The sequence below is a fragment of the Diorhabda carinulata genome, chromosome 10 (genome assembly GCF_026250575.1).
Source record: "Diorhabda carinulata isolate Delta chromosome 10, icDioCari1.1, whole genome shotgun sequence".
NCBI classification, from domain to species: Eukaryota; Metazoa; Arthropoda; class Insecta; order Coleoptera; family Chrysomelidae; genus Diorhabda; species Diorhabda carinulata.
Genome location: NC_079469.1, coordinates 7726185 through 7743121, shown reverse-complemented (window position 1 = coordinate 7743121; position 16937 = coordinate 7726185). Strand labels below are relative to the sequence as shown.

The 16937-nt window shown below is 32.0% G+C and overlaps 1 protein-coding gene across 7 annotated transcripts in view; it reads right to left on the bottom strand.

Moving 5' to 3' along the window:
* Window positions 1-16937, bottom strand: part of LOC130898495 (dmX-like protein 2) — a 29702-nt gene that overhangs the window by 4247 nt on the left and 8518 nt on the right. For 2 of the 7 annotated variants that reach the window (XM_057807842.1, XM_057807841.1), the window contains 26 exons: window positions 16767-16931; window positions 16470-16713; window positions 15828-16097; window positions 15221-15692; window positions 14733-15007; window positions 14241-14564; window positions 13331-14162; window positions 12958-13198; window positions 12455-12876; window positions 11346-11562; window positions 10792-10851; window positions 10027-10335; window positions 9667-9938; window positions 9324-9554; window positions 8962-9256; window positions 8607-8902; window positions 8270-8515; window positions 7919-8175; window positions 7356-7493; window positions 6851-7128; window positions 6530-6794; window positions 6033-6233; window positions 4533-4714; window positions 4215-4461; window positions 3721-3972; window positions 2035-2118 (listed from right to left, as the gene is read on the bottom strand). In XM_057807842.1, coding sequence (XP_057663825.1) covers window positions 2035-2118; window positions 3721-3972; window positions 4215-4461; window positions 4533-4714; window positions 6033-6233; window positions 6530-6794; window positions 6851-7128; window positions 7356-7493; window positions 7919-8175; window positions 8270-8515; window positions 8607-8902; window positions 8962-9256; window positions 9324-9554; window positions 9667-9938; window positions 10027-10335; window positions 10792-10851; window positions 11346-11562; window positions 12455-12876; window positions 12958-13198; window positions 13331-14162; window positions 14241-14564; window positions 14733-15007; window positions 15221-15692; window positions 15828-16097; window positions 16470-16713; window positions 16767-16931 — 7075 coding nt within the window. The remainder of the gene's footprint in view (window positions 1-2034; window positions 2119-3720; window positions 3973-4214; window positions 4462-4532; window positions 4715-6032; window positions 6234-6529; window positions 6795-6850; window positions 7129-7355; window positions 7494-7918; window positions 8176-8269; window positions 8516-8606; window positions 8903-8961; window positions 9257-9323; window positions 9555-9666; window positions 9939-10026; window positions 10336-10791; window positions 10852-11345; window positions 11563-12454; window positions 12877-12957; window positions 13199-13330; window positions 14163-14240; window positions 14565-14732; window positions 15008-15220; window positions 15693-15827; window positions 16098-16469; window positions 16714-16766; window positions 16932-16937) is intronic. The other 5 variants (XM_057807846.1, XM_057807843.1, XM_057807848.1 and 2 more) reach the window with 3 other exon arrangements.

Sequence of the window (16937 nt, the reverse complement as noted above, 5' to 3'; positions counted from 1 at the left end):
TATTTCAAAAGAGATATCCAGACATAAGCATTTCAGCTAAAACATTTATATTGCATGCTCCAGATCAAATGCTATTTAAATTTAAATATATTTACATAGATAAGGAAGCATAAAAAATTTTATGGTTCAAATGATTTATAGAAGAAAAGAAGTAACAATTTGTTATTGATTACTTTAAATACATTAAAAATGAATGGATACTATTCACAAGAACTAAGAAAATTAGAATATACATGCAATTTAATACTTTCAAGTAAGATATTGTCTAAATATTTTGAAAAGTAGTATAAATATATGAAGTATTCAGAAATAGTGAAAATTTGTCTTTGTTATAACCTGTACAGTTAGGACAAAACGACTTTCATCATATATAGATATTTTATTATTATTATTTTTCAAAGGCCAGATTTATAAACATAACACCATTGACAAGAACAGAACAAAGTTACGAAAATGGTGATACAGAATTATACAAATTAATTTCTACAGTTGATAGTATAGTCAAAAATAAAGCTACCTTTTTATGTACATTGTATCTTATAAAACTGAATAATAAGGGACATACAACCCTTATAAAGTGTGATTTAATAACTTTATTTCATTCCAAATATTTTTGTTTAAAGAGTTCAGATTTTGCTACATTAATCCAATCTTATATGAATGCAGAGTAGCTTTGAAAACAAAGTGAGGATTATAACGTTATATGTTTTTATACTTTTTTGAGCAGATAAGTCTATGGATATATTTCATACCTTGTGCTCATATGGGATCCTGACAACAAAGGATTACATACCCCATTATTCATTTTCTAAAAAAGTCTACATACAGCAATTATACAGTAAGACCCCGCTTAACGCTTTCTCGTTTAGCGCTGTTTTATTTTAACCCCGGGAGACCTCGAAATTGTGTGCAGCGCTAGGTTTCCAAATATGTTCGAAACAGTCTAGTTGTGTTTCTTGTTTGGTGCGGTGCTGTATGGACGCATTTCTATCCTATGAAGAGAAACCAATACCAGGATTTTAAGCTGTAAAAGATCGTTTAACACTTCTACTGTGTGGTAACGCATGTGAAGATTTTAAAATTCAAACCACTATTATTTTATCCCTCCAAAAACCTAAGAGCGATGAAAAGCACATCTAAATCAAATTTACCTCTGATTCGGCAGTCCGATAACTATGAAAATTTTCCAGGATTGGTTCACTGACCATTCTGCTCGTCAACAAATTTATCAGACTGAATGATATGAATTCCAGTCGAAGTGGTGTTATTGCCGCCTAAAATAACTGTCCTAATTTAACCAGTGGACCAAGACGTTATATCCAATTTTAAGGCTTATTACTTGCGGCGAACATTTAAGCAGATAATAGTGCTTTCGAAGAAGAGCAAAAAGAACTTTAGATGGCATTTGTAAAAAGGAGTTTGACCACTATAACTGAAATTCTGGACCAATTCAAAAGCAAGATGAGGGTTTATAAATGCTTTATCAACAACTTCTAACAGAACGCAAAATGCAACCACAAACTACATTAGATGCTTTTTAACAAAAAGGCAGAAAATTGGTAACAGTTCCCAGACCGATCTTAGAATTTTATTTGTTTTTATAAGTATATTCGTTTATATTGTTTTTATTTTTCTAAGATAAATACTTTTTATTTTCAATAAAAACCATAATTCCTAAATTTGATACATAACTAATTTTCTATCCATATTCCCCTAACCCCTTTATTTACATATTAAGATAGCCTCGTTTGACGCTGTTTTGCACTACGCTCTACTTTGATGGAACGTATACTACGCGTTAAACAGGTCTTACTGTATGTATTTTTGGCCATACTATTATCTATCAAAATTAATGTACATTATTCTGCTCTAGCTGGTATGATCAAAACTAGAAATCGTTTAACAGAACGATTCATCCAATTAATACAAAGATGAAAAATAAATCTGTAGCAAGCATTACCAAAATCTACAAAACAACACAATACACATAATTAGTAAGCACTAATAGAGATAGCAGAGTGTTAGAAAACACACCGGTCGAAGCATGTGAGCTGACCGAAGCAGAACGAGGTGGACAAAACTGGCGTCATGACAGCCCGGGAAGCTTAACCCCTTCATCTACACATACATATTACCTCCGTCAGATTTTTGTACAACGATATTTATAAAATAAGAGCAATAAAAATATATCTTTATTATGTTAATTCATTATTTTAGTTGGGGGTAAAAATTCCAATTAAGTACCCTTCAAGAATTTCTTATTAAATTACAAACACATTTTGATAATTATAAAACAAATTTGTAATTCTTGAATAGATAATATTGTCTATGATGGTGAAGTCTATGAGTAGATCCAAACCAATTGATTTGTGAGATTTTTATAAGTTTTTGAAAACGTTTCCAGCTATTACATGATAAATAAGGTACAAAACCAGTTTATTAGCTAGACAATTTTGTTTTTCTATTTTTAAGTAACAAATTCCCCATTTTGAGATATGTAATATAATAAATTATATTTATATCGCTCTAGATGAAAAATCCATTCATGCCGTAAACGGTGACAAAATATAAACCAAAAGTAGACAAGTATCTTAGTGAATGAATGAATATATCAAAAAGAGACAGTTCAACTTTAATTTCTTGTGGCATCATAAAAAACGGAAAAATAATATTATTCAGATAAAATTCTTAATAGAATTTTCCTTCTAGCTTGAAATTTATTGACTAATATATTTATTATTATAGAAGTCACACCACTTTATCTGGTAATAGACCGCTCAGTTCGTGAGGCCTTCCTCAAACTGTTTAAGGATGGTACACGTAATTATAATATCAAAAATCAGGAAGCCTGGTTTTCTCTAACCAAATAGATAAATAAGTACCAAAAAAAGTTTTACTACAATTCTAATTAAGAAAATCTTGGAAAGAGAGGCAAATTTTTAAAATAAATAGTATTAAGTAGAACTAGAAAAAACTATCAGAAATATGACATATTCAAGTAATCATCAAAGTACTGAGCTTCCATAAAATTGACTGATATGGGAGTACCAAAAAAAAACAAGTGTATGGTCTCTTTGATCTGGGGTCCTGGCAACTAGCAAACATATTTTTTATAGACCCAGAGCCTATCTATAGTGTTGGTAATGCTCCTTATGTAAGATTTTGGAAGAAAGGGTAAACATAAAGATAAAGACTCTAGCGATACCTTTCCTAACTATATCACTGGAAATTTCATCTGAACTTTGATATTGATCGATCCAAGTATTGACGAGTGTAGCTTCAGTAAAGAAGAGAATGAAACTTCAGTTCAATCAGTAATATAATGCCTTGTTATTGTACGTATGAGTGAAAAATGCTTTGGGCAAGAAACTTATAGTAGCTTCCTTGAATACAGCTCACATATTGGAGTTTATTAGAATTCCAGAGGATTAAAGGTATATAGTAGAAAAATATGGCTACTAAGTTACAAGTCTATTTTGGATTTTTAAAAGTTGAGAAATTATATGAAAATTTAAGTTACGAAAAATGATGTTAATATATTGGATTTAAGATTTTTGTTACTGTTAATTAGTATCTGGAAGATTTTCAACATATCAATCTACTAAAAAATTCATACACCTACATATAATCAAATCCAATATCATTCTATGTTTTCAATATTATTTTTGAAATTTATAAATCTTAAAAACAGCAACTAAATAAAAAAAGTGTAATTCTTACAACGCTAGCTCCTCTTCCACTTTGTCCGGCACCTCCTGCTTGTGGACTTCCCGGTTGTGTATCCTTACCCTTATCATTGGCACTTTGAATAACTAAAAATGGAGGAACGGTAGGATCTGGTACGTCTTTGTTTAGGTTGAGGATATCCAGTTCACACTCGTCCTCTAACCAAGCTGGCAGTTCTAGCAGGAGAGATATATCCATTTCCTGGAGCTCCCTCGGGGTGGCAATGGCAATCAAGCCTGCATTAACCTTATAAAAAAATTTGAATGAATATTTTGTTGGCACATTTTCATTCCCTACTGAGTTTAAATAATGAACACACTATTTACACTACTACTACAACACCAACAGTCACAATCACACTGACTGACACTTGTTTCATTAACCAAGTTATTTTCTTCAGAGGCAAATTTCAGCCCCTGAAGATGATAGCTTGTTAAGTAATTGAACTAAAAAATAAAAAGCATATCAAAGGGCATAAACAAATATACCTGATTAAGACAAAATGCGGCAATTGAGTCTTGTTCTTTGTGAATGATTCTGACTGGTTCTAGGATAGGTGGTTCCAGATAAGGAAGGACTTCTTCAATAGTACCAGAAGACCTTCGTTTACCAAAAACGGCTCTAATAAATATATCTTGGACGAGCTCCTGGTGTACTAAATATGTCCATAGGTTTCTAGCAGCAGCAGCCGAGCTTTTGTTACTGAATGGCGTATTCTGTGGCTCTAATAGTTGTCTAAACAGATAAATAAAGTTGAGATATTTTCTCAAACAAAAAAATTTGATTTTAATACAATGAAATCCTACCTATATTTTTGAATTGCAGGACCAGTCGAATTCTCAACGAAACATCCTGGTATGTATTCACTCGGCGTTTGCCTACTTTCCAATTCTTTTCTCAAATTTTCTTGCCAACAAATCAATTTTCTGAGACTACTGTGTATCATTGGACTAGCTACAGGTAATTCACTTGCTTCTAATCCTGCTACCTGCAAATTAGAGAAAAATAAAACAGTATTACTGAAGAAAGATACTTAATAAAGAGAAAACATACAGGGCTATCCAAAATTATATAATTTTTAGAGTTGATGGAATGTCCAAAAATATGAGTACTTTCTAAATACACTTTTTTTTTAAAACGGAACAATAAGGGAGATACAAGAATTGTGGGTGAATTGAGAACCTTATTTTTCAAAATATCTGTCAATTTTACTTACTGAGTTAAGAATTGGGGGGTCATTATAAAACCTTAAGAAACTACGATATCAGGTTTTATTATTTAGAGCAAAGATTGTTTTCTTAGACTTTTGTACACAATCAAAATCATTTGACACATATTTGAAGATATAAGATTTTCACATCACCCCTTTAAACGCTTTTATCTTCCTAATTCAGTATCAAAATTGTATGTTTGGATGTACTATGAGTACTAAGAAATTAATTCTGGATATACTTATAATAAAAATTTTAGTACATATGAAATAGCCAATTAAATTTTTGTCAAACACCATTGGTAAAAGACATAAGGTTGTAGCTGAAATAGCATGATTCTATATAAACCAACATTTTTTGTATTTCACAAAAAAAACGTTAAAAACAAGAATATTATTTTTATATAGTACTATTTTGTTTCAGTTTTTTTTGGTAATAGTATTTTTTAAATTATCTGCCAATTTCCCTTTGACCATCATGGTCTGTTTTATAACCAATTAGAGGTCTTAGAATATTTTTTTCTTCAGAATAGTTCAGATATTTTAAAAGTCTATAGATAATCCATAACTGCCCAATCATATGAACAAAGTGTAATGTATCTTTGGGCTAACCAATGATGGTTGACCATATTCTTTGTATTAAAACTACTTTGTTACTTAATAACCAAAATTTTTATTCTTAATATATAACCAACAACCGTCTCTTCGTGTTGATTGGTTAACACCAACAAGTTAAATACATCAGTTCACTACTTTGGAAAAAAGTATTTATTGAACAAGAAAATAATTAATTAAACTTGGTTTCAATAATCCGATTAGCGTAGTACACGAATGTCATATACGTGTACAAGCCGCCTTAAAAACTAAATACTATATACAAAAGCTATAATTAATTATGGAATGGGCATATATGGTCACTCAAAAATTAGGTAATCCGAGATACGTTAATGCAGGGGCACTTTGTATCACTCGACTATACGATTAACAGATCCTAATGGTTCCCATTAGAAGTGGTGAGATAATTCACACACAAGAGGTTGATCTCTGTCTGGGTAACATTTGTGCAATGTCAGAACACAAAGGCCAGGTTACTTACATTCAAGAAATCATTGATTTTATTTTGGACAATCCTTAATGTTGCTAATCGTAATACCAACCACGAATATGAATTAGGATCTGAATGTTCGTTGTTGACAGTTTTGATAGTTTTGGTTGTGGGAGCATCAAAAACATCCTCATCTTCTTCTTCTTCCTCTACGTCGCTTTCTTCTTCTTCAATGTAATCAGTTGTAGCAGGCTGAAAATACAACTTCTTTTGTTTAAACTTCTCTATCAAAAGTAAAGGAATGATCTTAAAACCGAAGAAGAGTATATAATAGCATTGTAAGAACTAATAAAATAAATTGAGTAAGTAGTACTGTGGACTATACAAAGTGAAAGAAAATATGATTCTAATAAAACAGACATCTCGATATAAGGAGGCAGAGCTTGAAAAATAGTAAGCACAATTTCCATAAAGAATCAAGAGCTTTATCACAACAAATTCTTCGTCTGAACTAAAATTAATATATGAGGTTTAATAAATTTATTTACCCTTTGCAGCAAGTAGGCCAATATACTCATTTCTGGAGGAACAAATTGTTCTCTATAAGTCGGTTTATCTTCTTTCATTATAGAAGGCTGTTGACCCAATAATTTGGTATTTAGTCTTACTCTTTGCTTATTCAACCAATTAGCAGGACCACTACTTTCATCAGGGGTTTGGACACTTTGCTGGGAAATGTAATGAGGATGATGGGGATTGCTTCCGCTAAGACTTGCAGTTCTGAGAAGTTTTTTAATCCCTCCACCAAATAATCTTAAACAGAAAAATGTATGATATGATCTATTATAAAAAAATTTGGTTTAAAATACCTGCCCCATACATCTGAATCGAACGAATGGGCGTTTACATGGAATAAAATAACACAATCAAATGTTACCAATCCGTAGAGTACTAGAGCTAAATAAACAGCTGTAAATGCTTCGCATAACATTACTGTCAATCGGGGAGTATCTTCATCTTTTTCTCTGGCTAAAAGAGCTCTTAAACTCGTTACACCGGGCCATTTGGATGGAAGAGTTATAATATTATGGCCTTCGTTTACGGATACTCGTCGTTTGCGCCCTACTAAATGCGTTGCGCCAATTTCCTATAATTAATATCTTCATTAAAATAAGTTGGAAATGATATAGAGCTTGATCTTAAAACTTTGCACTAAAATAAAATCCGGATGTTTCTAGCTCTTTTAAAGTTTTTTAGTGATGGTACACTATTGATCGTATTATTGCAAGGAAGATAACACAGTTTCTTAAAAGCATCCAAAATGTTCTAATACTGCTTTTTTTTTAATTTTTAAACAAGAAAATTTAGACTTACTTGACCTTCTTGTATAGAATTCTTGAATGTGTCGGAATCACATAATGATTGGTAAATGCAGGCAGACAAAGCTATTGCCAAATCCCTTATCACTAACAGTTGATTTTGTCCAGTATTAGGCTGATTCAACTCTACCAACTACAACAAATCACATAATAATTATACATTTTTAATGGTTTCTAATTGAAGAGAAGTTGATAATTACATTTGAACTACTCAAGTAATGATCAAACAACCTGAAATTTTATATAATTAATTGTTATCTGAAGATACATTTGAACTATTTGGTTTCATTTGTGAAAATCAAATAAAACAAGAGATTTTATGAATTGAATAGATATCTAGTGTACATTTAGACTACTATTATCTAATGTGGTAGAGAAATAAAACTGTACACATTTTTATCAATTGAATAGATATATGAAGGTGTATTTGAACTACTGTATATCATCTCACAACACTCCAATTATTACTATAACAGTAACTTCATAGACTGATACAACAAAAGTGCTATTTATATATTTGAATAATTCATTTTTCCAGATTATATCAGTATAACTCACCGTTTGTAACATATCATGGGTAAGACATTGTAAATATCTGATTGGATCAGCGATAACAGTTTTACTGCTGGCAACGCTAGCAGCCAAAAGAGGCAAACTTGTAGGAAATGGTAGAGGACTTAATAATTGTTGGTGTGTTTTTTCCTGCTGCAATTCTTGTAATAGAAGCATTAGTTCCATTCTAACCGAAGCCAGACCTCCTGTCGCCCCGTGTAAAGAACAATAACTTAAAAGCGTCCTTAATAAAGTTTCATTCGCTGAAACAAAGGTTTAATATTGTAGATAGTTCTAGTTAAATTCTAATTTACACGAAAGTACATGAAAAATAATATGTAGAAGAAAATAACGGACCTCTTAACCAGCGTTTTCTTTTAGCTGCTCTATGTACCTTGGCTTCAAAATCAAGTTTTTCCTGGATTAATATTTCGTGTAAAGTTGGTTTAGAACTAGTATCTACAGTAGTTGTGTTCTCCGGTTCTGGACTTTGTTCTAAATCTGTTGTGTCTGAAACTTCCGAAGATGTGTAATTACAAAGTTCTCTAAGAGCTTCAACTTCTCTTTCTAACCACATATACAGTTGGTACCTTAATTGTCCACCTAAAATTTTGAATCAGTTATATGATTATTTGTCGAAATTTTTTACAAAAACGTATATATGTATGTATATTTTTAAATGTACAAAACATACCATCAACTTCAAATCCTGTCGCCAAAGTGGATAATTCTTCCATCAAAATTTTTAGACAAGCAACAAATTTCAATTGTTGTGCCATGATGTCAATATGTTGTTGTTTTTCCTCCTCGTTTTCTCCTTCATTCTCCTCAGTTTCTTTAGATTCTTCTTTTCCTTTTTTACCAATAGTCATACTCAAACCTTCGTCTGAATCTTCCGAGTCTTCTTTTTCATCATCACTCCATTTTAAATCTAAATCATCTGTTTTCACTTTCAAGTCAGAAACTGGAGCTCCCCAATCCAGATCGGTGCTGAAAGCAAGTTATACTGCTAACTGAAGCTAAATGGCATCAAATCAGCACAGTCTTACCTTAACTGTGGTTTACTATCCCATGAAGTAACAGTACCAGTGTTAATATATGAATCATCGAGATTTTCAGTTTTTTTAAAATCTATAGATTTCTGTTTAGGTTTTTCAGATACCACGTACGGAAGTTTAGATAGAACTTCAAGTGCAAGAGCGGGACAACCAGCCCTAAAATGTCCGTGAGCTGTAGCAAAATATAACTGTCTTTCCAAAGGTGTTATCCATTCGTCTACAACGATTTGTTTACCTCCTGGTACCCACACTTTTCTTTTACCATAGTTGGCCAAATGTTGACGAACTGAAATATGCAAATTATTATGAAAAAGATGTTGGTGACTATTTGTCTTAGACTATTGAATGCATACCTAATAATGGATGAGTTCTAAGGTAAACATAGAAATTAAATACATTAGGATCTGCTTCTTTAGTTTCTCTAGCTTCGTCGTCGTGTGCTGAATGTTGTGTTCCAGCGTTACCTACTAAAAGAGTGTCTAGTGAAGCCTGGTACTGCTTTAATGTCCATAAAGCCATGGATCTTAAGAATGGATCTGGATGAGCTTTAGTCATATCTTGATTTTCTCCATTTTCATCACACCCTATAAGAAAATAATGTAAATATATATATATATATATATATATATATATATATATATATATATATATATATATATATATATATAGCAGAATACAATGTTAATAGTAGATTACCTAAAATTTCTTGATATAACAATTTCTTCAGATATTCACAATCTCCTTGATAAACTCTGATGATAATGATTGCTAACTGTAGGTCTTGTAACCGATTTAAGCAAATTTCAACAGCGTCTTTGAGATTACCCGCTAATAAGAAGAATGCTGCAGCATGATCGAACCTCTGTTTACCTAACAACGCATATGCATTTTTCAAAGCGGCCTTACGCCATCTGTCTTCCGAAAAATTATTTGAAAAGAACGAAGTCATTCTTTCGTCCCGCTTCGATCTTAAAAATAAAACAAACGATTTATATTATTTTAAATTAGGATGGAGATACAAAAATATTTATTCTAATGCAGATTTCTATTACTAACCTATACAATCCCCATAATAGATTCTTCTTGTTCAAAGCCAAATAATATAATGCAGCATCCATTGGATCTTGATTAACCTGATAGGCAGCTTTTGCTAACACTTGAACAGATACTTTGAGTAGATTGAGGTTTCTTATCCACCAACCTACACCTAATTCTCTCAACTGAGGCCAGGTAGGTTCTCCTTTTGCGTAACTGGGTATCAAGTTTAAAAGTTCCTCTTGGCTTTCTGAATGATAAGCCCAAGCTAAATTGTTATTACCTACTCCTTGTTTTTGGAACTGAGTTCGCTGAGCTAATGGAAGGCACCTTAAAAATAATAGATTTGTATGTTTTATAAAGTATGTTGCTGTGGAATATCGAAAATATAAATGAGTTTCATTCTTTTTTGTTTGTGTCAAGGTATAATTTTTTAAATATAACTCACTTAGGTTTATTTAATCACATCTAGGGTAACGTACGACTTTAAATTACATGCAGACATTAAAAGTTTATATGAAATAATGTATTTTTAACATTTTCTGGTTAGTTTAAAGTCTTTATGTTAATAAAATTAAGACTTGTGTAACTTAAATTTGAAAATAAATTTGTTATATTTCATAAAAACCTTTAATTAAGTTAGCAACAGATGGTTAGTAATAACTGGACTCAGTTTATTTGAAACGTAAGCGAATCTACCATAACATTGTTTAAACAGAATGGTAGAAAGATTCTTCGCTATAAATAACTGACGACGATAAACAAACACATTAAACTATACCACACCAGTAATTTTTCCGGGCGGATGTACGTATAGATGCATTCAACTCGCGTTTGGTGCCAAAGCTGCAAGTGAGAAAAATGTCAAGAACAAAATACCCTAATCCCACATTTAAACGGATTAGTACGGAGCTAGAAAAAATAAAAGCACTATATACTTTATTTCCTAATCTTTTGAACTCAATGGTATTCACTGTATAAGATAAATGTTGCAGATTAATCTACATTGATATGATTGGATGGCTCAAATAAAAAACTCAGATAATAATGTGTAAGCGTATGAAAGACCCCATAAATTCGGTATTTAGAGTTAAAAATTTTAAACATTAGGAAAAATAAGTTTTTAAAAAGAGCATCATTAGATAGTTTTTATATTTACAGTTTCCCTATTTTCTCGTCTATTCAACAGTTTATTTAAACAATAGTTTCAATACTTCCAAAATTATAAAATAAGGATACTATAATAATATAAGGTTACTAGTTGAAATCGAAAATGTGAAAGAATTGAAGATACTTCCCATCTAATAAACCCGTTTCAATATCACAAACTATCAAGTTACCTTAATAAATATCCATAATGTTTCATGGCCAATAAAAATCTCAAACCACAATCGTCCAAATTATCTGTTATTAACTCTTCTTTTTGTCCCATTAAATTTTCTTTTACCATCGCGGATTTGGCAGCATCGATAGCGAAACGTTCTGCTAAGTCAGTATTGCAGGTTGACACTGTATCAGCTAGTGCCAAGAGATGCATTTGATCCAAACTGGATAAACCTACCAGTATAGAAAAAAAAAAACATTACAGTTATTTAGTTTTTCGTAGATTCATTAATAGCTATTATATCACTCAATAAGTCGTGTGACTGACACACAGATGGCGCTGCCATTGTCAACGTTTATGAAGTACCAACTTTCAAAAGACTAAGTGTAAAATTTCATGACATTTCGTGTGCTAATTTATCATTGTTTCTTGATAAAAAATGGTTATGTTGAAAGAATTACACTTCGAATTGATTCCTCATCCACCGTATGGTCCTAATTTGGCCCCTAGTGACTACTGGTTATTCGCTGATCTCAAAAAAATGCACTCCGGTAAAAAATTCAGCTCAATTCAGCGCAATTTTTGAAACTGAAGCCTATTTTGATGAACAAATCCTTCTACAAGCACGGCATCGAGAAGTTAGAGAAGTGTTGGAATGATGTATTGCTCTAGAAGGAGATTACATTGATGAATAAAATCGATTTTTTGTCAAAAATATGTTTTTCTTAGTTAGTCACACGAGTTTTGAGTGATTGTTAATTCATTAACAAAAGGAGCTTCATTCCTCAGACTCATTGGAATATTGAGTGAAATCAAATAAATAAATGAAATATTGTTCTATATTCCTTTCTGTGTGTGACCATTCATCCAGTTAGAATGCAAAAGTAGTATCATTGAGCTTAAGAAACATTGTTTCTTCCCATTTTTGCAAAGGTAAATGTGGAAAAGTATATTTTAATTAGTACAGAAATGGCAACGTTTTCCTACATAATCAGTAAAAAAAGCAACTAAAACTTAAGATATTTTATCCTTAGATTATTTAATAAAGTATTACAATGTAATTTGATGATCTCTTTGTTATTGCTTTCAGTTTTTCTTATACAATATTCTTAATAATTAGCTTACCTGGTAAATGTATATGAGTCAAAAGCCTTGACAGCACCCTTCCTTCCTTGGGTGTAAAATGCATAACACCAACATTTCTTTCAGAAGGTCGACGTTGCTCTTCCTGATCTTCTAACAAATTATCCAAGCTATCTTCCATTACGATGTTACTATCAAATAGTTCATTATAATCTTTCTTTTCTTCTTGATTTACGTTCGATTCTTTATCAGCAGCGAGAAGGGTATATAGAGGCAGCGGAGGTATATTGTTGATTTCGTCATAATCCAGATTTATTTCCCCTATACTAGTTCTGTGTTCAGGACTGCCTGGCGGATAGCTCACCGATAATGTTCGGCTCCGAGTCCAGCCTTGTATTTCTTCTGAAGCGTCTTGGTTACCACCTATACATTTTACTAAGTGAGCCAAGATTGCTTTCACCCATCTAAAAAAAATCAAATGAAATAAATGGATAACAAAACGAGTAACAACAAATGAAAAAGGAATATAAGGATCAATAAATTACCTTATTTTTCCAGAATTCAATAATTCCATAAGCTGTTTGGGATGGTATTGAGGTAAAACTGGACAAGCTATTCTAGAAGCTTCAAACAATCCATAATCAGGCATGTAATCCGAATTTTGTTCTTTATTTCTTTTTCTATCTAGAATTTGTAGATTAACTGAGCTGATTCTACCAAGAGTAGGAACAGCAGCTAATTTCTTCTGATTCTCTTGCGTTAAAGTACGGAAATCAACATCTCTACCTGTTGTTAAAATTCTGTCTTAATATAAAGCTCTTATTCAAACAATTCTTAGAGAATTAGCAAATGAAATAATTTTACCAATATAGCGGTCCTAATAAATATATTTGGTAAAAAAAATTAATTTAAGCTCACCATTTCGCCCATCTGCTTCAGACGTTTGATTTTGTTGCAGAGAAGGATTTTGAGGTTTCCACTGTGTATATACATGCATTTCTGAATCCATTCCAACCACTAAAATACCATCTCTCACCCAGCTGATTTGCATAGGTAGAGCAGGTAGACCATCAGCTGTTTGTAACTCAATTTTTCTTAAAGTCATCCATTTAAAATCGTCCACAAACATGGGTTGAGCCAGAGAACTGGCTTTCCTTAATATAGGTCTGTAGTTGTTTAAACTTTCTTTCATAGCTTTAACGTTAGCTTGAGCTAAATCTGTAGATAGAGGAGTATAGAGCATAATTTTACTTCCAACTGCTACAGTCAGAACATGTGAACCATCTTCATTTGATACCCAATCTAATTGGACAATATGTTTTTGTGTCAAAGGGCAAATATTACCCATTTCAGAAATAGATTTTCTTAAGGACTGTAAAGTCGTGAAGCTTGGTACAGCTAATAAAGTAGATTTGATACTAGGCTCTGTAGCTAAACTTTGTCGGTCATCACCTGTGAAATTATGTAAAACTTCGTTGATTCTCTGCTTCTTTTTTAAAGTTCTTGAATCGTACAAGTAGCTTAGATCTAAATGTTTGTTTATATCTATACGAGGAAGATGGATATTTTTCAGATGGATAACATCTTCCAAAATCCATTCACTACCTCCAGTTGATTCGCATTCGTAAATAGCAACACATAAATTGATAAATCTTGAATCTTGATCATTTTTATTTGGTCTGGTGAAGCTCTTTCCATATTTATAAGCGCACGCCAATCTTCCAGAATAGGCCACACTAATATTTAGAACCTATAAAAAGTCATGAAATATATTCGATATTTAGAAACGTTTCCAAATTTTTTTCTTCATTATATTAGTGTAACTAACCTGTCCTTCAATTTCAATGGCAGATTCCTTAATCATATTCCATTCGGTCCAAACTTGGCCAGTATTAACTACTGTACCATCTTCTTCCAACATCAAATGATTAAATTCTCTAACTTGGTTTGGGTTAGAAGATACTGTCCAAAATCGTATAACACCGTCGCTGCAAGCTGTTGCAAAACAATATGGTGCTAGACACGCAGGATAAATAGAAGCTGAGCTCAAATGACCAGCAGCTGGCGTGGCGTGTACTATTTCTATACCATCAGCCAAAGGTAAGATCTGTTTTACTTCTCTACTTACCATTAGGTTAATATGAGGACTTACCTATAAAATGTTAAGTGACATATAACTTCTATAAATGGTGACAAGTGTATTGATATTCTTGTAGTAGATAATAATGTTCATATGATTTCATCAATACATATATATTTAGCTAGTTCATATATTTTCAAATTAGAGGTTAAAAAAATTTAATATAGAGTATTTTCTTACTTTTGAAGGTTTCAAATGTAACGATTCCATGCTATTCTTTCTTGATAGATCGTTTTCGTCCTGAACCAATACTGAATCTGGAACATACATCTGACTAGCGCTAAGTGAGTATTCTGTATCAGTGGAAGCAATTGTTAATTTCCACATATGAATTATAGTGTTTTGGTCTGTACAATCCAATAATACAATGAAGAATGGTTCTTTGAAAACGGACGCTTGTTGTAAATCGACCATAGCGTCGTTTCCAGATAGATTTATCGGTGTACTTTTTTGTCCTAAAAAGAAGATGAATAATATATCAATAAGAAATAATGTAAACCATGTACTTCTACAAATATAATAAATTTTAATCTTCTTGCCATCACTCAGACCTGAAATAAGCTATCAAATGATTTTTTGGTGGTAAAACCTGTCATAGAAATCATTATTATAAAAAATATTGGTAAAACATGTCATAGAAATCTTTATTATAAAAAAATATCTTCTACCTGTGATCAGTTGTTCTTGATACACATGCAAGAATGTAGTATTCTGCCATTTTATCGCCTCGGAAATAGTTTCCAGTTGAATAATACAACCAGGTCTTGAAGTGCTCTGTTGTGAAACTATATTTATATTCTCCAAAATACTTTCTTGGTTAATTGAGGATAAGTCAGAAACAGTTTCATTGTCTTCGTTATTTCTGTTTTCTTTAAAAGACAAATCGGCTAGCAAAGTTCTTGCATCGATAACAGCCTGGTATACTCTCAAACACTGACCGTCTGAAGCTACAAAACATGCACTGGGAGAGTTTGATAAATTGCCCAAAGTGCTGGATGGAAGAAGTGTTGGGATCCAGGCTACATTACTGAAAGCAGACGGTTCTGGAGAACTTATTCGGGCTAATTCGCATATACCTCCAGACTTTGATAAAGGACCAACGGCGTCTACTTTCCACAGGATTAGTTCGCTACAGAAGCCCTAAAATATTTATTGGAAAATAGTTTTTCTTTGAATAAACACTAGAGTTGGTCAAAGAATTAATGCATAAGAAGAGAAATAAGAAGATATTGAATCATAATTTTTTAATATAAATTATATAAAATAATAACTCACCGTTCTATTTTGATCTTTACTCATCTGATCTATTATATTATGATGGCTGGTAGTTAAAAGTAGAGGCAGTACCGGATGGCAAGTTATATCATTGACTCTAAACCTATGACCAGAAGCTCTGCTTTTATGTCCAATGCTCAATACTTGACTGAATTTACTCTTATCAGCAAAAGTTATTTGCCACAAATTCAGAGTGCCATTATCATGTTTGGTTACTAAAGATACTACAGGAGCTGCTTCATTTTGATCTTCAGGAATTGGTATGGGAATCTACAAGTTAAAAAATTGCAGAAGGTAATAGAAATATCTACAGGAATCATAAATGAACGGAAAATATTATGAACGCATGTTTAAATGCAAGTTTATAGTAAATGAAACGGCTAAAATAATCGTTTTATTGGTTACAAATGCCAAATTTATGATTAAAAAAGTTTTCTAATTCATTAGGAAAAAAAATCATTGGTATTTCTGATTAACAAATTCTCAGATTTGTTACTTACAGTGAAAATCTTCTATATTGACAAGAAATAGTATTAAAAGAAGCCAAAAATATAGTATAATGACGAAAAAAATTATCTAATCTAAATCCGATAAAAGAGGAAGTTTCAATTGAAACAAAATTGTGAAATCATATCAACTTACATCTTTTTGTGATTTGTTCTCATCTTCTTCCTTAACACTAGCTAAATTTCGATCACATACAGTTTCTTTATGAATAGCATCTTTAACTAGATGTTTTAGTAAGGGTGTTGTGTTATACAGGCTAACAGTTGTCGACATACTCATAGAATCACCCAATGGAAAAGCAGATGGTATACGGGTAGAAAAAGAAACTTGAGCTTGTCTAAAAGACCCAGGATGAAACTCATCTAACCATTCCACAACCCTGAAATATAGTATAAGTATATTGTATATTTAAATGAATATGACATATATTACCAAATCAAGAAGCTGCCATCGACTGGATGAATGCTAAATAGTAAATCAGGACTGTGATGCCAGTCTCGTAGGAAGCTTTCTATACGAGCGTCTACTCCATCTGAACTTCCAGATTCCATTAAAGGTTCTTCTGAATCTTCTGATTCTGGATTATCCACTACTGGTCTACAC